Source organism: Meles meles, chromosome 9 (assembly GCF_922984935.1).
Source record: "Meles meles chromosome 9, mMelMel3.1 paternal haplotype, whole genome shotgun sequence".
NCBI classification, from domain to species: domain Eukaryota; kingdom Metazoa; phylum Chordata; class Mammalia; order Carnivora; family Mustelidae; genus Meles; species Meles meles.
Genome location: NC_060074.1, coordinates 96,994,110 through 97,019,635, shown reverse-complemented (window position 1 = coordinate 97,019,635; position 25,526 = coordinate 96,994,110). Strand labels below are relative to the sequence as shown.

The window sequence follows — 25,526 nt, the reverse complement described above, 5'->3', positions numbered from 1 at the left end:
AAACCATTTATACTTTAACTCCTGAAATGTTCGGATCTATTTCTACATTTTGTTTTTCTGTGTTTTGTTGTTGTTGTCTCACTACAGCTGTGTAAGGACTAAGGTCAGTTGACTAATCTATTTTTCCTTCAATGGTTTGAGAAATATGCACTCCACCCTTCCTGTCAACTCCACAACAGTCTCAGACATTTATAAAAACACTACTCCCTATTTCCTCTTCTCTGCTTTTGGAATTCTTATTTGTTTCTATTGGAACTTTTCCTATCTTCCATGTCTCTTGAATAGAAAAAACGAAAGGGAAGTATCACTTTGTGCTATATTCTGGGTAAGTTCCTCAGACTGTATTTTGGTTCACTATGTCTCATTGGTTTCTGATTCACTTACTATATTTTTCATTACAAATTGCTCTGTTTAACATTTCCAGAGAAATGTGGCAGCATAGTTCCTCACGTTTGCTTTTGCTTCCTCTAAAACACCCGCGAAACTAAGAGTAGAGGGATTTTTTTTTTTTTAAAGAAAACTCATTAGAAAAGGAAGATGGAAGAGGCAATAAGACCTATTTTTAGCAGCTAGAAAACATATGGGCAAGTAGTAATTGATTTAACAGACTCCAGAAAGCAAATTCCTAAGGCGGCTCTGTGAAAGCAAAAAGACAACCCAATTTACACCTCAGGACACCCAGAAAACTGAGAATTGGTAGCACAATGTAACAAAGAGAAGACTGAGCACAGTGTGGAGGGTTCAAGACCTGTGGGAAAGGCAGTGCTCTGGCTTTCCTCCCCAGCGAAAGGCATAGGCACAGAAGGCCTGCCCTCTCCCCACCCCAACTCTCGTATCAGAGGACTGGAGGTGTCTTCTCCAGAGGAGGTGTGACAGCCTCTTATGTGAGGGATACCAGGCTCAGCTAAAGGTAGGAGGGAAACCAAACTGAAAATAGCAGACCAAGTTAAGAATTCCAAGTAGAACACGGAGATCCCAATCCTCCTGCCCGACTGAGCTTCCAAAATTCACACAGCCTGGCATTCATGCTCCAGACAGATCAGAAGGCCCTTCTCTGGCCAACGTGGGGAGCCCAAGAGGATGGATCTAGAAGCATTGAAGCAGCAACTATCCGACCGCATAGTCAACCGTGTCACTCTCCAGTAAAGCCATCACGTCCTCAGATCTCCTGTCTGCTGAGTACCCACTCTCACTCTGAGCAGAGTATCAAGGACTGCTTCTCACAGGATCCCTCCCTAACAGGAACGATGAACCCAAGGCACACTGGGAGGAGGGAATCTTGGAGGAAGACAACAGAAGAAATAGAACAAGGCTTTTAAACTATCACTAAGAGTTTCTCAGAAAGCTTAGATTTTTTAAAAGATCCAAAAAAGGTCAATGAAACAAGAGTTGGGTGACTTTTAAAAGGAACTTGCTGACAATTTAAAACAGAACTTGACAGTAAAAATGGAAAGTTTAACAGAAAGGCAGGAATGTAATGTTGAGTCCACTTTCCAGAGAGTGAAGCAAATGCACAGAAAATGAAGGCAGGTGATGCTTGTTTTTTTAAAAACCCCACCACAGCAAATCTCGGGCAAAGGATTGGGATTTACGATAGTTTAGGACTTTCATACTAACACCAGGAATAAGAACAGAATGGGGCAAAACCTTCAAAACTCTTAAGGAACATTATCTCCTACTGAGAAGTTTCTATTTAGCCATCAATCAACTGTCAGGATGTATTAACGACATTTCAGGCTTGAAAGCTTCACCTCCCAGGTGCCCTTTCCCAGGGAGCTAGAAGATATGTTCCCTCCAAACCAGAGAAGAGAAAAACTTGGTATCCAGGAGACAGGACACTCAACAGAGGACAGAAATAAAGGGAACGGCCAAAGAGGTGGTGGATCGCGGGAAATCCTAGCACACAGCTGTGCACCAAGGAGAGCGGGAAACCGGAACGAATCTGAGGACATCGACTGGCTCTAAGAGACTTCTTCGAGAAGCAACTGACAGAGCTATCTACGCCTCTGAAAATACCATGAAGAAGTTGAGGATGGAAGAGAAATGCGGAGTTAGACTTTAGTAAGAAACAGATTCAGAGAAAACCAAACGTAGGCATCCCCAAAACTGATATTAACATCAGAGAAAATAAAAAATAGGGCAGGCAAGAAGTAAGCATTCCTCACCATATGGCTCAGTAAGCAGGACGGATATGGTCACAATAATGCAAGTAGGACTAGTATGTACGGATAAGAACTCAGGAAGACAACGTGTTTGTGTGGGACCAAGAAGAGGGGAGCAGAGTAAATTATCTTCTTTCGTGGCAGGAAGTCAAAAAATGGCCAAACACCAAAAAATAAATAAATAAATAAATAAATAAATAAATAAATAAATAATAAAAATAAGTAAAAATCCAGAAGCTTGTTATTTATACATAAACGGTTGACCCTTGAACAACTTGGTGAGGGGGAGTAGGAATGCTGACCTGCTACACAGACAAAAACCCATACCTAACTTTTGATTCCCCCAAAACGTAATTACTAATAGCCTCCTGTTGACCGGAAGCCTTACCACTAATAAAAACAGTCAATTAACACATATTTTGTATGTTATATGTATTATATACTGTAATCTTACAAAATAAGCTAGAGGAAAAAAACTTTAAGACAATCATAAGGATAAATGCATTTATAATACTGTATTCTATCTATCTTTTAAAAACCTGCATGTACATGGACACATGCAGTTCAAATCCATGTTATTCAAGGACAAACTGTACAAGTAAATAAAGAATCAACTAGAAGAGGTAAAATTGTGGTTGAAAGGAAGACAAGTGAGAAATAGAGGGGAGAGGGGATTGGTCAGGTATTTGACTTTGACTTTTAGAATTTGACTTCTGATCATGCTGCTGGAATGGCTCTCCGACCCTTTCCCCCAGGAACTTTCCCAGGTTAGACTGGGAGCTCATCTTTAGTGGAGACATGCTAGGCCATGCATGAGACAGCGCTGGGCCTGAGCAGAGTTTCTGCACGTGCTTCTTACAGACACTCCAGAGGCATTTCCAACCTCAGATCACATCCACACTGTATCTCAGCTTGAGGGCTCCTAGGCAGTACGAACTCCTACAGTGGAGGCCATGACCTACCTCCTGGATCCCCCTCAAGACCTAGGCGCTCATTCCCCCCACTGTGAGGAGTAAGGGCTGTCGACGGCCCACAGCCCCATCTTTCTCCTGAACTGTCCAATACCCTCTACAGAGGGAAGCTGCCTCTTCCGAGGTTACCCTTCTCCCAAGGTTATACCTCTCCCTGGGGCAGCCCACACCAAGGACTGGTCGAGGTCCCCTGCCTAAAAAGTAAATTTCCATCGTCTAAGCCTCTCTGTGTGTGACAGTTTGTGAAGACAGCCTCAACAAACTTCTGCCACTATGTTCCAGCCTCACGTGACCTTGTAATTCAAGGCTCCGAGTCCCACAATCGTCAGGCGCTCTCACCCCAGGGGAGTACCCCATTCTGCACTGACAGCTCTGATTTTCATCTCATCCTTTCTGGTGAGCAGAGGTTTCCTGGGGTTGTAGATCGTCCTTTCTCTAACAGATCAGTGATGTCCTTTCTTGAGCACTTTAGGTGTCTAATGGGGGAGGGTGAGCAGGGTTCAGGTTATCATCTATCCTACCCCACTGCCCTGTCATTTGCCCTGACATTGAGAGGTTTCATCTTCACCTTAGACCTGAACTCTTAAAGGGGACAGAGGATTGCCCCACTTCCTAAAATCCTCTGTGTCACCGGGCACAGCAGATGGTGCTTTGCCAGCAGGCACTCGATAAGGACTGGATAAACACATTCACTGACTGGGAGGAAGGATGGGCAGTTCAGTATGGAAGATGGTGGAAGATGGTGGAAAGTGAGGAACAGGTTCGTTTACAGGGAGGTGGGGAGCGCAGTGGTAGCAGAAGGGTTCTCTGCCTGGCTCTGGCTTCACCTAGAATTTCCTAAGCTCAGTCGGCCCGCACTTCAGCCCTCAGAGACAAGGGACCAGAAAATAACCTCTTGTCCTGAGCAGCTACACCAGAAATTCACATTCCAAGACGCACTTCCCAGAGCACAACGTCACAGCCTTGGAGTACAAGCAGACCAGAAAACCTCTTCGTGTCCAAGTGGCTCACCACTATGCCTGAAGAGCCACTCAGTGCAGCAGGGAAATCCCTCCCAAATATCCCCCAGAGCACTGGCTGTAGCCCAGGGTCCCTTCAAGGAGGGGCATGGAACCACTGGGCCTATTGAGTCCAGCTGGGACCCACTGCCCAACTCCCCGGAGTCCCTGCCACAGCTGTGTGACAAGGATAGCCCCAGGCTAATGGCTCTGGCCACACTTTAATTCAATGCTGTGTACAGTGTACAGAGAGAAGGGGGGCAGAACATGTAGGCAGCTGCAGAGACCCCCTCGTCCACTCCCCGCTCAAAACAACGACACAGCAGCTCATTGTGAGCCTGGGGTCTGGGGAAGTTGTGCTTTCCTAACAGCTGCAAGGGAGGCACTTCCACCCAAGAGGAGCTGGAGGGCTGGGGAGGCGGGCAGGGAGGAGGAGGGGGAGACAACGGGCTCTGGCATCCCAACCATTTATGAAGTTGAAGACATCCCTCTTGCAGTTTCCCTCTTGTTTCCATTTACTTAAAAAAGTCACTATTCCTTTTTCTGGGATCTTGGCCTGCAAACATACATTCTAGGTCTGTGGCAGCCATGGTGGCCTCAGCAGGGAGATGTCAAAAATGATGCCAGCCCACCCGACAGCTGAGTGCCAACCATGTTAGGGGCTGAGAATCCAGACCGGAGAAGACAGAGGCTCTGCCTCGGAGCAGGGTATATTATTGCGGAGCAGTAATTCAGTGATTCAAGTATTGTGTCAAGTGTCTGATTATGGGTGCCCATGGGACTACTGGAACCAAGGGTCATTTCTATAAGCTCAGAAGTCCAGGGAAGGCTTCCTGGAAGAGGCAGACCCTTCACCTCAATTTGAGGGGTAAGTAAAATTGAGCCAGGCAACAAAACGGGGTTGTCAGGAACGAAGAGCATCTGAGGCCAAGGGCAGAGCAGGATGCAGGGTGTGGCGAACTACAAGGAGCATTTATGGGCTGGAGGGGCAGTAAGCTAGAAGATGGAGGTGTCCAGCCAGGAAGGAGGGGCCAAGACCACCAGGGGCCTCACAGAAAGCAAAGGGACCTGATTAAAATGCCATTGTATATTCCATGTGCCCTCTTTGACCTAGCAGTGTGGGGGTGGCAGCGGTGACAAGGCACAGAGTCCTTGATGACATGAGCATGAGCGTATGAAGGAGGAATCCAGAGGCAGGGAGCACCGTCAGGATGAGGTTCCCAGCCATGTTTTGGCATGTTCTCCCCTCCTGGTTTCCACTCCTCAGAAGCAGCATCCCTAGTTATCATTCACAGCATGCTTACAGAAGCCAGGATGTGGCTCACAAACTTCCTGCCCACATCCCCCTCAACACGTCACCCGCCTCAGCAGCGGCAGCCAGACGGTGGTTGGGAAGTTGTTCCTGAAGGTTCTCCACATCAAATCCACTTCACACAAAACTGTGAAAACAGCAGCCAGTGAAGAGGCCCGTGCTAATTCAAAGACCAGCAAGGATAAGACATCATGGCTAACCTAAGTAGCAACCAGAAGGTGTATAACCCCAGAATTGAAAGTGCATAGACCATATCCTGAAGGAGACATGAGGCACCAGCATCAAAGCTTGTCCATAGGAGCAGGAATTGGGAAAGAAAGAATTTAGGATGGGACAGAGATTTGCAATCCTATCTTTGGTCTCATGAACTTTTAAAATGAGCATATACTGTTTTTATCAATCCAAAGAAAGACCAGCAAAGAACACAAAGGATCAATCTCCAAGCAGAATGTCAAGGGTGTGTCTAAGGGACACAGCACAGAAGACTAGGGCCTCGCATACACCATCATCTCACGGAGGTGGGGCAGAATGAGAAAAAGTGTGAAGGAATCACAGTGTGATGGATAAAACCAGGCTGGGATTGGGGGGGTGGGGGGGTCTAGTCTGCATGGTTGTGAGGCCTCCAGAGAGGTCAGCCACATGGAGATCTGTGAGAAGATGAGCTTGGCCAAAAGACACCCTCTCCAGTCCTGAGGAAAAGTTGGGGTGTTTGAGAACTGGGACGGGAGGGGCCACACAGGTCAGGTCTGACCTTTTTGGTCACTATTCAGATGTTACTCTCAGGGCACCAGAAACCACCAGAGGATGTCAACCCTTTCCCATCTCACAATAGGCCAAAATTGAGAGACTACCTAAAAAAAGTTCTCACATACACACTATCAAGCTTATAGAAGATGGGTGTGATTTCATTTTATCCAGCTCTCAACTCTTGGCCTCACAATTTTAAAATAAAAAGAACTATATACGTTTTATCATTTTTTAAGGGACAAGAGTTTATGCAAAAATCAAATATATTTTTTAAATCACCATATTCAAAAAGAAAATCACCCCTTTCAAAAAATTTTCTAATTCTTAAATCTATTGATTCACTAAATTTTTGAATGAGCTTTTTCTGAGATCTTAATTTGGAGTACTTTTTTATTTAATGGAGCTATGTATCTTAAGAAAGGTTTTCTGTCCCCTGAGTGTATTTCAAATATATCTTCATTTCCCAAAGAACATGTATCGAGTAACTAAAAATTAACTTGCATTCATTCACATCTCAAAAAAGAATGCATTTTCCTAAATCATTCTAAGGATGACATTAATAATGTCAAAACCCTGAGTTTTGAAACAGAATTTCTATTCTCTTTCTAGAGGTATTAAAATACTTTTTTTAAGGTTTGTTCATAACATGATTGCCATTTTCTATGCTGCCTACCAATTATAAACAGAACCAATTTTAAAACCAAACTAGGGCTCTCTCTGCAATATTCAAGATGTATTACCATCTGCTTTCATATCAGCATTTTTAACAGGTCCAAAATCTCTATATTGCCAAGGATTATCAGAAATGGTTTATACCTCTTTCAAAGCACACATTTTTTCCAAAACACCTTCAAGTCACAAACTTGAAAGTTCACTTAATTTTTCAGACTATACCAGACATGTGACTGTCAACCAGAGTTATATACACAATTGGTTTATCACAGACAACTCAGTTATACTGGCCAAAGCTAGTTTTGTCATTGTGTCTCTTAAGAATTACTAATCTGAGAAACACAGCATACCTGATTACCTAAAAGTTTACAGAAGGTGGAAGGTGACAGACTTTATTTGCAACGTACATCCTATGTAAAGAACATGAACTTTTCCAGTTGACTGAGAAAAGTGGCATCCCTAAAACTTACATAATCCATCACCCTCATTTCCAAACACACACAAAAAAAGACAACAGCATTTTTTTTCAGAAGACGTTCAGCAAAAATCAGCATCCATGATAAAAGAGAAAATGGCAGGTGAGATGAAGACAGGACTTCCACCAGACCCCAGCAGGTGCAGCTCTAAGTCACTGCCCTTAGCGAGAGAATGGCCATAAGGATGATCAGATTGTCTCAAAAATGCTTCAGTTGTTTGTAAAAACACATGAGCTCTAAGCCTGGTATCTAAATAATCCTTTAGATCAAATTTATCTCTTTCTAATAAATATTTTCCTTCCATCTAATAAGAAAGAGATTGATTTTTTAAAATCTCAGTTCATTCATTCAACAATGTTGCATACTGATTCCATGCAAGGATGGACGCTCCTCCTTCCCTGCAGAGTTTACCAACCAGCAGTGGCAAGATGTAATGATCAATATGATCTTCTAGTCACCATGATTATCAGCCTCCGCCAACACACATGCACACACACACACACACATACAGAGTGCAGAGACCTCTCTGCTATCTCAGAGCATCACAGGTAGTCATTCAACAGTAATTCTCTTTAAAAAGACCAACTGGTCCAACCTGACCATTTCTTCAGATGGCACAGGGGTTCACCAAGCCAGCCTATCCCATTTCATCCCACATCGCTATCAGCCACCTCCCTGAAGATCTCCCCCTGGGGGATCCTTGTGACAATTTTTTTAAAAACATATTTGTTGCCATTTCGAAAGCATACCATTTTCCTTTAGATACTAATTTAAACCTAATTTCAAAGTCAGCTTATATTACCTAATCCTTATTTCTCTTTCCATTCAAAACTATGAAAAAGATTGCACAAAAGTCTGCCAATATGTAAATGACACTTTTAAAAGGGTTTTAAATAGTTCATATTACAAATGCATTTAGGAACCTAAAGGGTAAACAGGACAACCCTAAACAACACAACCAGAGACCACCACAAAGGTTTAAAACATAAAATACAGGGCGCCTGGGTGGCTCAGTGGGTTAAGACTCTGCCTTCCGCTCAGGTCATGATCTCAGGGTCCTGTGATCAAGTCCTGCATCAGGCTCTCTGCTCAGTAGGGAGCCTACTTCCTCCTCTCTTTCTGCCTGCCTCCCTGCCTACTTGTGATCTGTCTGTCTGTCAAATAGATAAATAAAATCTTTAAAAAAAAAAAAAAACCATAAAATACAAACAAAAGCGTGTGTGCGCGCACGCGCGCACACACACACACACCCTAAAGCTACACCATAGTTAAAGTAGGAGAAAACAGAACTCTACATTTTTTTGGTTTAACTTGAAACCAACTTGGGAACAAATTGTATTACAGAAAGTAACACAAATCATGATATTATAGGCCAATGCCAACATTCTATAGGCAAGAATTTAGAGGATTTACATCAAATACTCACTAGAGGCGTAAAATCATTTTAAAAGAAAGAAAACATTCTAATTCCATATGCATTATAGAACAGGCTTTTCCTATTAAAGGAAACAGAACAAAATTTTCAAAATAACCCAACTGATCAGGCATAACATATGAAACCAACATTTCCTCCTAATTTTTCCCTATTATGAGATTAAGTACGTCAAATGTAGACTTATTCTCCCAAAGGAAAGATTTGTTCTGTATTTCTTCACATTTGTGTCCTCATTCCAACACCCACATGATAAAATCATAACAGCTCTATCAGGCACGAGGACATGTCTGAGTAACTATTATTCAGTTGGTAAATCACCACCCCTCATTCCATTCCTCTTTCTTTACATATGTTAATGATGGTGTCTGATCCAGGGCCCACCACCAGCCACCACAACAGAATTACCCTCCAGGGACATCAATCAGATTCGTTATTCTTGTTTCAGCTGAAGAAAAGGAGGCAAGAGGCAGGAAGAGTTATTTTCAGGAATCAGAATTCTCCTGATTAGATTTCTGGCTCACTGGTAAATGTTTATACTCTGAAATGCATTACCCTCTACTTCTAAATGTTTGGCTTTTTTCTAGAGCCACAATATAGCACAGTGTTTCCAATATAAATCTTGCCAAGTAATATATGCCTAGTTTTGCAGGGAGCATTTGGTCAAATTCTAATATTCCCTCTTGGGAGCCAACACCAACTTCCAGCAGCGGGTCTAACTGCGCAGAATAGAATTTTCAACACACACAGAGTAGTATCTTCCAGCAGACAGCCCTTTCTTCTCCCACTCTGAGGGATGCCACATGAGACATCTGGCATGATACTTATCACTAAGAATATAGATCTTTCTGGCAAAGTAAAAAATTAATCACAAAATCCCCCAAATACATTCCTCTTTACTCCAGCATAAAAAAAAAAGAAAGAAAAAGAAAAAAGGAAAAAAAAAACCCACGGTGGTTTCTACCGAGGTTGAGATGAAGCTTAATGTCCTCGCTTAAGCTTAGAAGCCATCGTGAGATTAATAAGAATAAATAGCATATGCACATTTCTTTAGGCTGCAAATGTTAGCTGAGAAAATGCATGTCAGAGGGCTTCCTAACACCTAAACAGGATTATCCATAAACAGCAAATAGATCATCAGTAGGCACAAAGTGTTCAGTTATCTTAGCTTTTCTTGATTGAAATAAATATTTTTGTTTCCCTTGTCACTGAAAACTTGACAGAGGACCCTCCCATTCCTCTTTCATTAAAATGTGCACATGATTTGCATCCAAACCTTACACAGCCAGCCATCATGGGAGGGGGCGGGGCAGGGGGGGAGGGGAGCATGTACCGCAATATTGCACTCATCTGGTTGCATTAAGCTCAAAATGCAAATCTCAAGGATATAGATTTGTCACATGTCAGCCCAAGCTGAAGGCATCCACCAAGAGAATATTTTCCCTATTCAACTAGCAGCCAGAATCTCCCTCCACAAACCCGCATACTGGTGAGAGCCAAAGCTCCCAGGATCCCTCTTCATTTCTTCTTAACCCACCTCTTCCCTCTGCAGAGGAGAGAAGCCATTTTACTAATTTATAAGTACCCTGACTCTCCCATCGCCTAAAAAAAATTTTTTCCCATCAATAATAGTCAGCTGAAAGCAAAAGCGGATTGTACAGGAGTGAGAGAATCAACCAGACCACAGCAACCCGTACGGAGCGGCAGGACTCTGCATACTTACTGAAGGCAGCCACGGCCAGGGCCAGGGTGACAATAATGGAGAACCAGGAGACCCACAATGCCTTCTTTCTGTAGTTCTGGGCCTCGTGAGGCTTCAGGCGAGTGCTGCTTTCTAGTAAGCCTGAAAAAAACAAGGAGAAAAAGTGAGACATTTCCTTATTAAGAAACCCACAGCCAGAGCTACACGTTCTCATTCAAGGACTGCAAACTGACAGCCCGTGGGCCAAGATGTTTTGTTTGGCCCACACTGTGTTTTAACAATTAGGAGGGTTCACTTGGACATCAGGCTTTCTGGCATCTCTTGCTAAATCACAGGCTCTAGCAACATGGGCAAGTATGCCTGCAGGCTAACAGCAGTCGTCCTCCCTAGAAAGACCCCACAGACCCACTCACAGGACCTGGACCAGTGAGCCCTTGCCCCAGCATGTACTCAGCTATGTAGGTCCTGCTCTAGCAAGCCCCTTCCTAGGAAAACAGCACAATGAGCCCACATTGAGCCGGGCCTGTGGGCTCCTCAGCCACAGACCCTGATCTGCACTGATCCCACAGGGAGTGCCCACAACTTGGCGAAAGAGCCTTTGCCCAAAGCCATGAGTCCCTGAAGGCAAACAGCCTCATTACCTCAACAATTAACAGGAGAGAAGGGCTTCTCTTCAATCGCAACCAATAATAGCCACCAGACCTCCATTATAGCCCTGTTTTCTTCCCGCCTTTCTGCTCTGTAGTTTGTATTGCTCTATACCACTCATGAGGCAAACAGTTCTCAGACTGTTCAAGTCAGGTAACACTACTCAAACTGGGCACAGCTTTCTGGGCTGGCCCTGTGTGAGGAAGGTTTGATTTTTGTCTCTGATGTTTTCAACACTAAGGGTCCCTGGCACCAACTGAAATTCATGAGGTCTTAGAGGCAATGCCCAAGCTCCATTTGCTTTGGGTGGAGGGTCAAAACATCTTCAGCATGACCCCGATTTCTATTTTTTTCTTCTCCTTCGAAAACAGATCATAGATAGCACCTCTTCCTTGCACCAAAGACCAAATTCTCATGCATTCTCCATTGACAGGAGCCTGTGACACCACCTTGAGCTAAACAGCCCAGGACATACCTTTCAAGGGTGGAGCAGCTTCATCACGACAGTTCCAGATGAAGAAACTGGTAGTCTGAGCTCAGGCACCCATTGGTAAAACACCACACAGCATGCAACATCTCACAGCTGGCGCATCATGTAAAAGACACCATCCCACTTAACCAGCTGGGCACCCTGCTCAGCCTCTGGCCTGAAAACTACATCCTCTTCCAAAATTATAAAAGACCCTGGTAAAACTTCTCCATTTCATTCACTACCCAGATCCAAGCAACCTCAACAAGTCCTCAAGGAAGCATGAGGAAACTTCCAGGAAGGTGCTTAGCGAACCCAGTCTATGGCCCAGAGATTTTTAAATAATCAAAACCTGTAGATTTGCATGGGATCAGAATGTAGAGGAGAGTGCAAAAGGTAGGTCTAAACACCTCTCCATCACCTCACTGTAAAAAATCTCCCCAAACTGTCCTTAATAAATGCACTTGGATGAAAAAAGATAAACCTTCTCTCCTCAAATTCTGCCTTCAGTACACATGATTTCAAATGAAAGTCCCTTCACCTGCCGGTTTTTATTCCTTTGTCTACTTTTTCCCTAGCCACCAAACACCCCATTCTAATTTTCAATGACAATTACCCTTGTTTCCTGTTTAAGCCAACCTAGAAGGAGCAGGTCCTACACTCTCCCAATCATTTGTTTCTTTTTTCCCACATGATATAAAAATCTTCCTTTTCATTCTGGCCAATTGATTTTCAGGAGAAGTGAAGCTGTAGCACATAAGTACTGACTCAAATAAGCAGCTCATTTGCTGCGTATTTTGACACCAACAGTCGCAAGAGGTTTATCCACTGGGGGTAAAAACAAGGTTCCTTTCAGAAGCAGATTTCATTTTCCAAGAGAAAGAACAATGATCTGGGTTTTTCATTCTGCCACATAACAATTATTTTTCCCTCCAAAGCCAGCTGTTTATAGCAATATGGTCCTGACCACACAGACCACTGCGTGCCTCACCCCACAGTGGACCAGCACACTCAGGAAGGAGTTTGGGGTGTCCACTCACATAGGCTGGACTGCCCTGCTAACAGGATACCTGAGTCCTCTAAGCAGCAGGACTGGTGGTTCTTACCCGCATCTGATCGTGGGTGTCCATGTCTCCCCCATAGGAGGTTTTGAATTTAAAAAACTAGAGTAAATGCAACGCGAAGACCAGCCAAGAAGGCAGGAACTTTCCCATATAGGTCCAGCCTTTGCTTATTTCCTACTGGTTTTCCTTCCCAAAATTATTGCTGATACCGAGAATGGAAAACATCCCCTCCTCAAAGGGGAGCACGACAACCTACAAAGACCCATAAATGAATGGTCCACATACAGGTGCCTTTACCTCGGCCTCCACATGGAACTGCACGCACACCCACAAGCAATGATGAGAAGTCCTCAAGTTTTCAGGAAGCTGTGCTTCAGAAGTAGAAAGTAGCCCAGCCTAGAGAAGCTAAGGAAGGCTGCACATTTGCATGTAGGGCTATGTCCCTTTCTCAACATAGTTGGCCTCCACATTCAGATTTCTAATTTCACTCCAATTCCATTTATTTGTTATCTGGGCCTAACAATAGTAAGCGTAAGGATTGTAGAATGAAAGACTGATAACTCATTGTTTGGGTAGAGGGGGAAATGCAAATATATGCGGTTAAGTTGAAGCCATCTGTCATACCCATTCTAGTATGAATTAGTTCTAATTGCTTTCTCCTAATCGCCACACTTGGATCTTCTGAAGGAAGGGCAATATTCATTAGGTAGGTTGGTAGCAAGAAATGCAGAATCATGTAACACTCTAAGTCAACTTGGGGCTTGGGGCAGAATGATGGGAAAACACCTGTGTAAAGAAGAGTTGATATTAAGAGGGAAGAGGTGGAAACACCCAAGACAAAGTTGGCCTATTTTGTGGGTGTTAATCCCTGAAAGTCTCAGACCACAGGACTCTTGCTCCCTGACTACAAGGCTCGGCCAAATGGCACTGCACTATCAGCTAGTTAGGTTTCTAGGAAGCAGCCCCCATCACTTCTAAGGGGAAAATACCTCTAAAGTCCTAAAACACTAGAGGATAAGGCAAGCATTTGATGGGAGTTAAACGCAGTCCGTAACCAGCTCTAATAACTCAAAAGGAAGTGAGGACAAGAAAGAAGGCCAAATATAGATACACATCCAGGGCACCGACCCCCCACACACGCTATAGGTATTGAGGCCTAGAAAAAAAGCAAGCCAGGCATGATGGAAAGACGCAGAGCAGGCAACTGCTTTAGGTTCTTCCTCTCCAAATCCTCTCACCATTAGGAAAAAGATAGCTGCAATCGAACTGTTCCCAAGGGATTCAAAAATCAATATGGGAAAGATGCAGGCCCATAAGAAAAAACAACACAAACACAAAATATTGTAATAAACCTCCCCAGGTAATCTAATCTATTTAATGAAAATGATCCATTCATCATTAACTCTTTGCTGTCAGCAATAGGTCAAACAAAAGAATGTCACACTGACTTTCAGCTTTCAATACCACATGGCGCTGGGTTCTTTGGAGGACAGGGTTCACGCTAACAGAGAGGCTGTGTGTGATATGCGATGCTTTCACACAGGGATAGTTCATGAACAGTGAATGCTTTCATGCTATCATATAATGGAAAATGAAATTCAGTTGACCAATGAAAAATGACCCTAAGAATTAATTCAGAAGGGCTTTTTACACTTGAGCACGAAGCTACAAAATGATGCTAAATATTAACTCCCTCTAGCACTTTCTCCCCCTCCTGTCCTTTTGTGGGGTGGGGAGAAATAGGCCAGCTTTGACAAATGACCTGCAATGCTACAAAAATAAGCTCAGCCCAGAGTTCGGTCTTTCTTCAGTACAAAATTCTGAAGTCCTACAGTATTAGTTGCAGAGGAAAAGGTAATTCACATGACCTAGAATAAAAGTGATAAATTCCGTGGGGGTGCTTGCGATGCCACCCATCATCAGCTCTGTAACAGTATCTAGTTCTGTTGGAACAGGAGGAGAAACTACAACATTGGTGCAGAACTCGTTGCACCTGGAGGAGCTCCAGGTCCCCCCACCCTGAGCAATCCCTGCAGAGTCTCCAGGATCGGGTTTCCATGTCATTCTATTTCACATGCTACAGTTTAAAATTTCTATGAGGAAAGAGATCGTGCATCCGAACGCTAAACCGGAATAAAAATGTACAGGAGATACTAAGAATAGGACTGAAAACCTGCTAAGACTGGAATATAAAAATCCGCCACAGCCAACAAAATAAGGCTTCCAAGAAAAGGGGGTGGAGTGGCGATGAGCCGGCTCCCCGTGAGGGGCCTGGCTGCAAGGATCCCGCTTCGGCCACTAACGGGCTTTAGCCCAAACACGGAGTCTTTTTGAGGGGGCGATCTGAATTTAGATTCAGAAAACAGCAGAAAATGTATGGATGTGGCCAAGAACACGGATCCCTGCAAGCCAAAAGGAAAGGAGGCAGGGAGGGAAAGAGGGATGTAGGAGGAGAGAGGCACGAGAATGAACAACGGAGTCTCTCCCGTTTCTTGCGGGCATCTCAAAAGGGGTTATCGTCTGTGTGCTGGAAGGTAGGGGTTGGCCTCCCAGGAAAGGGACGTTTGCGGGGTTCCAGTGTCTTGGGGGGATTCTGAAGGGGCTGGAGACGTGTGCTGGGAACCACCAGGTTTCAGTGGCATCCGTTCAGAGGAGGTTGGTGGTCCAAACTCGACTGCCCCAGTCCTCTGCCCGCATCGTCAAATAGCAGGGCAGTGACCTATGGTAAACTAGGTGCCCTATGAGTGAGAGTCGGGGGCCGCCGGTCTTCCCTCGCCGAGCCGACCAGCCACCGACTCCGCGAGGCTAAACCCGCAGAAGGAAGTTCTCCCGGGGAGCCGGCCGCCGGGGGTCGGAGAGGACCTGGAAAAAGGACGCACTGAGCTCAGGTCCCCCCTAGCTGAGCAGGGCCGGCAGTTCCCCGGGAGCACTGGGCTCCAAAAGCAAAAAAAAAAAAAAAAAAAAAAACCAACCCTCCCGCAAACTTTTCCACTGGGCGCTGGAGGGCCGGAGCTAGCCAAGAGAAGAGCACGGGCCCGTGCGAGGTCGGTCCGGGGGCTGCCGGGCTCTCGCGCTCCGGGGAAGGAGCGGCTGCCCAGGCGGCGCCGACTTCAGGAGGTGGGGCTGCCGCCCTCGGCTCTCGGCGCCCTCGCGGGGTAAGTCTCGGCCCCGCGCCCCCGAGCGCCCCGAGACGCCGAGCCCCGCGCCCCGCCAACCTGAGAATGGGTAGAGGCGGGCCGGGAGCAGCGGCCCCTCACCGCGCCGGCCGGCCGGGGGAAGGGGCCGCGCCGGGGAGGCGGCCGCGCGGCGTGCGCTCACCTCGATCCTCCAGCCCGTCGCTGAACTGGCCGCTCTCGCTGATCCGCAGCTGCCGCTCCTCTTCGGGCTTGGGTGGCTCGCGAGCTGGGTTGCTCTGCGGGCCCGGGCCGGGGGCGGCGGCCAAGGGCGCTTGGCCCCGGGGCGGCGCCGGGACCGCGGGGCCCGAGGGGCTGCGGCGCTCGCTGCCCGCGGCCGGCTCCATGGCGCGGGGCGGCGGTTCGGGCGGCGGCGACGAGCGCGGCGAGGACTTGAGTCAGAAGTGCGAGGCGCCGCGGCTCGGAGCGGGCAGAGGGACGGACGGACCGCTGAAGAGGGAGGGAGGGTGCCGAGGAGCTGAGGTGCGCCGGCAGCAAGCTGGGCGGGGGTGTCGAGGAGCAGCTCGGCTCGCGCGGCAGGAGGCAAAGGCTTGGGGCCGCACTGTCGCCGCCGCGCTCCGCCCACGGGGGCAGGTGCCGGCGGCAGGGACCCGCCCCGAGGCCCCGGCACCCGAGCCCGCTCCTGGAGGCCGGTGGGGAGGTAGGGAGGGATCCGGCCAGGCCAGACGCCCGGAGGCCCGCGGGCACTGCCGGCGGCCTGACGAGGGTGTGACTGGAGACCTGCCCCACCCGCGCGGCGGGATGGGGTCCGGAGGGGACGCGCTCGGATCGGATTTCTGCCGTCCGGGAAGGCAGTGGCCGCGCTCCGGTAGGAGAGAGCTGGCAGCGCCCTAATTTGACGTCTTTCTCCTCTGGAGCTGCGTGGGCTTCAGAGGCGGTGCAGGGTCTCCACCTGGGCTACCGGCCTCACCACCCATCCCGGGAAAACGAGGTTCACCTGTCGCCAAGACCACCCGGCTCCGACCTTCTAGGAGCTTTGATTCATTCCCCTCCTAATTTTTCTCTCTAGCACCAACTTAAGGGGACCGGGTAACCTTGGAACCACTCGTTTGGACGCCAAGGTTCGCCCATTGCGACTGTCCCTGGGCCTTTGTCCCGGCTACTCCCCTGCCAGCTCGCTACTTGCCCTCTGAGTATCCAAATGTTGACACTTCTTCAAGACTCGGATGGAAGCCTGCCTCCTACGAGAAGCTTCCCCTGGCTGTCCCAGAGCAGCCGACTGTCCCTGCTTTGACCGCGCGGAGCTAGTCGGGCAGAGAGACAACCACCTGGTTCACGCCAGGGCCCACGCCCCTCTCTCGGAGCTCCAGGAGGTGCAGAAGCGGGAGAACCGGCCATTTATCAGACTAAGCTTGAATTTAACGGTATCAACATCCAAACTACAGAGTTTAGATTTCATCTTTAGACGGCTATCAGTCTTCAAATTTAATGAGCCCCTTAAAATACCAGCTCCTCGCTGAAAGCCTGCCTACTTTATTGGAGCACCCTTTTTTGAAGAGTAATTACTTCCTTTCTCATTCTCACGTTGCCTACCACCAAATTCAGAGTCCAATTTAAATGCCTTTGGAGTGCCATGGACACTAATAATGGGCAGAAGGTTTCATTTTATTTTGCGTTGTCGGATTGGGATGAGATCTTCGGTCACCTTGGCCAACTCACTTTACCTTTCTGATCCTAATTTCTTTAATTACAAACTCAGAGCTGGAGGGCTAGATCATTTTAAATGCCCGTTCTTGCTAGGGAAAATGGGAGGAAGGGGGGTGGGGAGGAAAAAAATGAAGAGAAGGAAAATTGCTACAATTATTTGAATAAAACAATGAAAATTTCTACCTACCGGTCCTTGATTCTGTCCTCGGAGGTAGACATCCTTCAGCTATTGCAGAACCCTTCCCCTACCCCGTTGCTCTCTCTCACCCAGACTTTTTTCCTCCACGTTATCCCAAGTGATTCCTCTGTCAAGGGCTCAAACATTAGAATGACCTGGGGACCTTTAGGACAAGAAATACCCAGGGCTCTGCCCCTGCTAGAAATTTGATATCATAGATGATTAAATTGTTCTGGTCTGGGAACTCGGTTTGAATATTTTTTTTAAGCTCCCTTCCTATTCTAAGAATCATTTGGGAAGTTATTTGTTTAAATGCTAATTATTTACAGCTCTTCAAGAATCTAATTCAGTAGATTCTGGTGTCTGGCTAGGAATCTGCATTTAAATATCACACACACATACATATTTTGATGTAGGTTGTTCCGGGAGCACATTTGTAATTCTCACTACCTAACTGCCCTCTACAATGTGGACTGTCTAGCTCTGCCCCTACATGCATCCCCACACCTGCTCTCTGTCTGTCTTTCTCTCTTCCCCACACCCAAGGTTTGTGGTTCTCTCAAAGGAGCAAGTGTCATTGTTCTTTCCTCTGGTCCCTCGACCAATTCTCTACTCCAGCACATCCGAAATGTGAATATGCAGAAGTACGCCCGGGATTCTTGTTAAAATGCAGATTCTAACTCAGTAGGTCTGAATTGAGGCTGAGATTTCTTACAAGCCTCCAGGTGCTGCTGAGTTGCTGATTTGAAGACCACACATGAAGAAATAAGAATCTAGGAGTTATTTATTATTCATGAAATAAATACATTTTCCTTCAAGTTCCAGCTGCCCTTGTTCAGTAAGCCATTCTTGTCTCCTCCAGAAAGATTTCTCTGACTCCAGCTCCTTCTGGGCACTCTTTTTTGTGAATTGTAACTGTTTAATAATTCGCTGCTCATTTCATGAGGCAAGGACTGTGGTGCTTGTATGATGCCCGTTTTCACTCAACCACATCTATCTGGATGCCAAGGACACGGCTTTACCCCAAACAATCTCTGCTGATTGACTGGTAGGTAACATTAGCTTCCATTCTTGGAGGACATACTATGTGCCAAGCACCTTGCTAACTTTTACATACATTGTCTTTGTTACTCAACAAAGACTCCTCATTTCACAAAGGAAGAAATCAAGGCAAGTCTCGGATTTAAACTCTAGCACCTCAGCCCACCGTGGTACCGCCCCCTAGGGGATATTTTGGAACTTGCAGGTGCTTTAGTTTGTTATCCCAGGGATGGGAGGAGCTGGGCCCCTGGCATTTAGTGGGGGAGGGTCAGGGATATGGAGGCCCTGCCCTGCGCAGAAATTTGCTGCACAATGAAAACTGTATGTTTCCCACCTGGCTTTTATATGTCAGGCTGGACATCTGGGTTAATTAAAATGTGCTTCTAATTACATTAGAATCCTAACTCTGTTTTACATATAAACACTAAATATTTTGCACCACACTGAGTTTTCTGTAAATGCAGCCACAAAGTCCAGGATAGATGGCTCTTTGTTCATTGCTGTGGAAAATCAGGACACTGAAGCCAGTTCCACTTATGGCATCTGAGTCAGCAATCAACACATCTTTCCCTGTCGAATGTATAACTGCCCCAGACCCCATAATTCCATATGTGTATATGAGGATTCTTATTTAGCTCTTATTTCAAAATGTCAAAAATAAAGAGCCTATAAAATTCCAGAGTCTGGTTTTCTCTTACTTATAAACTTCTACACCTGATCACTTCTTTTTTACTTCTGAGGCAATTCTAACTAAGCATTTATAAAAGCAAATACATACTAGGTATTTTTGGCTTTACTTTTAACCCCCCTTACTATAACTAGGTCATTATATTGATGTTTTCGTGTGTAGTTATTACCTATGAAATCCATTTCATGATCACAATAGTGATACAAAATAATTGTTCTAAAAAGGCAGCTTTAATTATCACAGCCCAAAAGAGCCTAAGAAGACACATCTAAATGTAACATGGTGTTCTAGAAGATATCCCAGAACAGCAAAATAACATTAGGTAAAAATTAAGGATATTAGATAAGGATATCTAATTTCATGACTAAAGCATGGACTTCAGTTCGTAATAATGTGTCAACGGTTGTTCATTAGTTGGAGCAAATGTACCACAATAATGTAAGATGTCAATAATAGGGGGAACTGGGGGTGCCTGGGTGGCTCAGTGGGTTAAATCCTCTGCCTTCTGCTCAGGTCATGATCCCAGGGTCCTAGGATGGAGCCCTGCGTTGGGCATCCCTGCTTGTGCTCCTCCTGCTTGTGCTCTCTCTCTCTCTGAAATATTAAATCTTAAAAAGAAATAATAGGGGAAATTGGGGGCAGCATTTATGGGAACTCTCTGTACCATCCTCTCAAGTTTTCTGCAAATCTAAAACTGCCCTAAAAAATAAATTCTATTTAAAAAAAAAAAAAAAAAGGTCAAACAAAGCAGCAGGAGAAGGGGAGATAAGAAGTCTTGAGTCTGGGAGGTAGGCACCCTAACCTTGAATTATAAATACCCATGGCAGAATAGAGACCATGGAAAGACAAAGTGCATGAGGTAACTTGGAAGCTTGAATATGGCCCTCAAAAGAGTGATGTTCACAACAATGGTAAGAAAGAAAGACTATGACAAGAATTAAACTAATATTCTAATTTTAAGCTTATTCCACTGGCTTTTACCAAAACATATTTTTAATATATGTAAGGATTTAAGAAGTTTTGGAAATTTCGTGAAATCTGAAATTTTCAAATTATCAGTCTTCCACTGGGACATTTTAGAAGGGCACATTTGAGTAAGAGCATGTAGACACATAACTTGACTGGTGAAAGGTAAGAAGTTGAGTGGTGCCTCTTTTTTTTTTCTTTTGCTTATTGTTCCTTTTTACATTTTCAGTAAATTTGGATTCCCTAATCCTGGAAATATACACAGGTAAGAGAAGAAAAGCCAAGAAACTAAAAGAAACAAATCAAGCAAGAAGAGCCTCCTCAGGCCTAAAACTCAGTGACTCCCACTGGAGCCACCTGCTGAGGGTCATGAGTCCTAGGGACACTCCCACTATGGGTCCACTTAATCCTCAAAATCCTAGAAAGCAGGGGGATTATCAGCAGCCCATTTTAAACATAAGGAAGCAGAGGCTCAGGTTAAAAACCATTGCCAACGACCCCAGTTGTGGAGCTCGCAGGACAGTGCTCTTAACCACAACACTGCCAAGCCCCTACAGAGGATGGCGTCTACACCTGGTTACCCCACATCATATTTTAGCTTAAAGACTAATTGCTTTATTTTATTATACCTGTAGACTTTGGAAACCCAACTACCAGCATATTACTCATCTTTTTCAAGTCTGGGAGGAATATACATGGCACTTAGAGCTACCATGCCTTGTAATAAACTGTCCCGTGATGGAGTATCTAAGCCGAGTGTCAGAGTCAACCCAGAATAGCATCTGTATAAAAGGGCCCTGAGATCTTCGCTTGGAAAGTGGGAAGTGTCTGTTTGTATGTGTGCCTGTAGCTATGTCTGTTCAACTATAAACTCCCTTTCGCATTCAAAAATTACTACTGAGGGCATGACTATGGAACCTTTGGAGAGATGCCATAATAGTGGGAAGCATTAGGAAGAGGCTTGGTGTGCAAAATATTGTCATATTAAGGCAGACGAAAGAATTGTTCAGTGCTGGCTCTGCCTTTAAGGGACTTTCGTCCTAAGCAAGGATAACACAGTTGTGCATTGCCCACCTTTGCCGTGTGCTTTCTTCAGCATGGCCTTCACTCAGCCTGCACGTTACCATCACCAGGGCTAGGGGCACCAGCTTGTTCTGGTCTGCAGAGGATATTCCTGGTTTTAGCGCTGAAAAATCTGGGAAGCCCTCTTGGTCCCAGGAAAGGTGGGACAGTGGGTCACCCTGCTGGGATGCACCCTACTGGGATGCCACCCCAACCACATTGGGCTCCACAGGTAACTGCAGGCATAGTAGGAGAGGTCTGCCAGCTTGTCCACCCCTCTTTGTGCTGATCCAACTGCTGAAGTCTGTCTGACTGAGCTCCCACTCTGGGCTCTTCAAACCACTGTTTCTGAGTGGCAGCAAGTAGCCCTTCCCTTCAGGAGGGCACTGGGCTTCTCATGCCAGCAGATGAGGCGAGGCCCCAGGCCCACTCCCAGTGTTTTCAGAGCCGGCAGCAGTGTACCAGCCCAAGCACAACGATGAGGACAGCCAGAGCCATGACGGAGACGATCACCAAGGCATGATGGCCTGCGTTTTCTGGTTGGCAGCCCCCGGGGCCAGGCGGGTTTTGGAAGGACCCCCCTCCACACCCAGGTGATTCCAGGGTGCAGGCAAGGCTGAGCAAGCCTGCTTAAAGACGGTGCTTCTCAGCTTCAATGTGCACAGGAACCACCTGGGATCTTGTAAAATGCAGATTGCAGTTCAGTAGGCGTGGGGAGGACCCAATTTTTTTTTTTTTTTCATTTCTAACAAGCTCCCAAGTGATGCCAGTGTTGCTGGTGCACAGTCCAACCCCTGAGTGGCAAGGGTCTGGCATGTATTTTGAAAGAAACTCCAATGTCATCAAGAGGGACAGATTGTGGGGACGAAATTAACAAAAGGGGAAAATCTAATGACATACAAGTAACTCATGATATACAATATAGAGAGCAAGCAGGTTCTAGGATACGTTCCTCTTTTGAATTCCTCAATGTGCAACATACACAGTGGGCCTTCAACACATAGAAAAGAGTACCTGGAGATGTTTCACAGGGGTGAGTGCTAGCAGTAGTTTGCAAGGGTGGGAGAGCAGCCCAGGAAAGGCCAGGGGTGAGCATGAAGATTCTGGGATCACATTAGCCACAACTTTGTAGAAATGCACACTTCCACAAGTCTCACCAAGTCATGGGTACCTCTGAGGGAAGAAGGGGACTGCGATTGGGATGGGGCATATGGAAGGGGCTTCTGGGTGCCTGGGACAGTCCTAGTTCTCCAGCTGGGTAGCACTTCCTCTTGCACTTAATAATTTATCAAACCATGCATTTGACTTGTGTGGTTTTCAGCATCCGTGTTTCATTTTATAGTATAAGTATTGACCAGTAATTCTAACCAGAACAGCCATATATATCGCGAGGGCTGGGTCTTCTCTGGCTAAAGCAGTTCGGACTGCACCCAGTCACAGGTTGCTAGGGGAGACTGCACGTGCAGGGGGAATGAGTCATCTCCCTCAGATCCACAGAATGTCAAAGATAGGGAAGAGTGATAGGGTATTAAAAAGAATAAAGTTAGCTGAATCTGATATGGGAAAAAGGAGTTATATAAGCTCAAAAAAAAAATCTGTTACTTTCTTCACTCACATGGGGGGAAGAAAAGTTAATGGCATCTACTCTCCCCTGATGCTCCTCCTACCCCTCTGACATTTTCAGAGCCCTGCACCCATGCATCCAACTGTCCCTGACATTCTCCAACTGAATAAGCCCCTCAAATTGTGTCCAGAAGCAGAACTCCTTATCTCCCGCCCCTGCAAACCTGTGCATCTTCAATCTCCCTTTATTGGCAAATTGCAGCACCGTCCATCCTGTCATTCTGAGACAGAATCCTGGTGATACCTCCTCTTGACTTGACTTTTCCTCATCCCTTCCAAGCAGCAGGTGACTAATGTCTGTTGACTCTCCCTTCATAACACACCCTTATGTCATCCCACCTTCTCAATTATGTTCCTACTATTTTATGGCAGGACCCACCGACTCTTGCCTGTATTATTGCAAATGTCCCCTGGCCAGTCTGTCTTCCCGTGATCCAGCTCCCCCAGTACCCTCCACACTCAGGTTACAGCACTTTCACCCGGAAATCACTCCAGCCATGCTGCTCCTCCCTGCAATATTGCTATTGCAATAGTGGAATGAAGGAATGAAGGCTTAAACCTTTTGGATTGGTAGGGAAACCTCCTAACCTATATCCTGCCACCTTTCTCTCTTACTGTACTGACCCCTCTCCATCCCTCCAGCCCCTATCTCTCCAACTGGGCGAGATTTCTTTGGTAACCCAAATTTTCCTGGATCACTAATTCATGCCTCTATGCTTTTGCCCTTGCTATTGTCTCTTTCTGGAAGAGTCTTCTGGGCTCTCTCTCAATCCCAGCCAAATGCCGGGACACTCCAGTACTTTCTGCTCTTTCAAGAGTTGAGTTCTTTACAAGTCATTGCTCACATATCCACCTGCTAAGGGGTTCTGATCTGTCCCTCTGCTTCTCTCCCTCTATTTATACCCTAATAACACTTTTTTTCTCTAAATGTGTTTATATGCCGACTTCTTTCTGCCTCATGGGAAATTTCTTAAGGCAGAAACATAGTATATTTATCCTAGTTTTTCAGGCATTTACCATCATGGATGCAGAGAGTTAAAGGGGAGTGGAGAGTGTTGAAGGAACATATGAATAAACTCTTAGTTGCTCCCATTTCACACCATAGATAATTGAGTTGACCAGATTATTTGTGACTGATTCCATGGCCAGCCACTGAAGCCATTCCCAAAAATTACATCTTCTTCCCACCCTCCTCCATCAGTAGGAAAAGAAAGAGAAATCCATGTTCTACCTCTTAAACTGCTAAAATGGAAGAACTCATAGAAAAAAAATGTATAATTTGTACCATCCTCTTAAAGATGACAGACCACCCCTCCCATCCAGCGCTCAATGGCAGATGCTGTTAAGATTATTTGGTTTTAATCTTGGCAATTCCTCTTCCCAAAGCCTATACTATTGAGGTACATATTTGTAAATATTTTGTTGAGGTTTAACATACATGTAGAAGAGTACACAGATCTCAAGGTCAAAGCTCAATTTTCACAAAGTGAACATAGAACCACTTCAATAAACAGAATATTATCAGTCCCCCAAAAGCTCCTCCATGGTCCCATTCCAGTTATTAACCCACACATCAAGGGTATACTGAAATAGTTCCAATGATAGAAACTATTTTGTGAAAAGTTTATGTATTTTTATATTTTATATAAAAAAGTAAAATATGTTCATTGTAAAAAGTTAAAACTAAATAGAAGAACAAAAATGTAGAAAGAATTGGCACGAATTTCCCCCCATTAACCCTCTGACCAGATACGCACATGAACAAACACCCCATCCCAAGGTTAAACACTTACAATGGTTTGGTGCATGTATCAGTGAAGACTATATAACAAGTAAGAGGTAATTCTATTCAAAATGGATGAAACAATAAGACAATGTATTGACTCATAATTTATCTAATCATTTTCTGAGTGAATGAATATTTAGGTTGTTTCCAAAATTTTATTGTTACAATTAATGCCGGAGCCACCATTTCATTTTAAACTGTAAAACAATTTTGAAAGTCCAGGGGTGTGAAGGCTTTGGGATTTGTTTCCAGCCACTCAAATATGTCACCAAAGACTTGGTTTCTATCACCCTGCTCTGCCTTCCAAGAGAGCAGTTCATCTTTTTTTTTTTTTTTAAGATTTTATTTTTATTTATTTGACAGACAGAGATCACAAGTAGACAGAGAGGCAGGCAGAGAGAGAGAGAGAGAGGAAGCAGGCTCCCTGCTGAGCAGAGAGCCCAATGTGGGGCTCGATCCCAGGACCCTGGGATCATGACCTGAGCCAAAGGCAGAGGCTTTAAACCACTGAGCCACCCAGGCGCCCCTACCAGTTCTATCTTAAGTGTGTCTCACTTCATGCTTGAAACATAACTGCCAAGAGAGCCACATGCTTCATCAGAAGGAAGCAGTAAAGGAAAGGAAAGAGAGAGAAACTCAATGACCATGGAATTAACATCCTAGGCTTCATTCTGATTGGACCAAATAT

At 45.5% G+C, this 25,526-nt stretch overlaps 1 protein-coding gene across 1 annotated transcript in view; it reads right to left on the bottom strand.

The window, feature by feature from the left end:
- TMEM163 (transmembrane protein 163) overlaps positions 1 to 16,438 on the bottom strand; it is a 220,315-nt gene extending 203,877 nt beyond the window's left edge. Inside the window, exons 1-2 of the mRNA XM_046018619.1 lie at positions 15,972 to 16,438; positions 10,494 to 10,613 (exon numbers count right to left, since the gene is read on the bottom strand). Coding sequence (XP_045874575.1) covers positions 10,494 to 10,613; positions 15,972 to 16,173 — 322 coding nt within the window. The 5' untranslated portion in view covers positions 16,174 to 16,438. The remainder of the gene's footprint in view (positions 1 to 10,493; positions 10,614 to 15,971) is intronic.
- Positions 16,439 to 25,526: the final 9,088 nt, after the last annotated feature.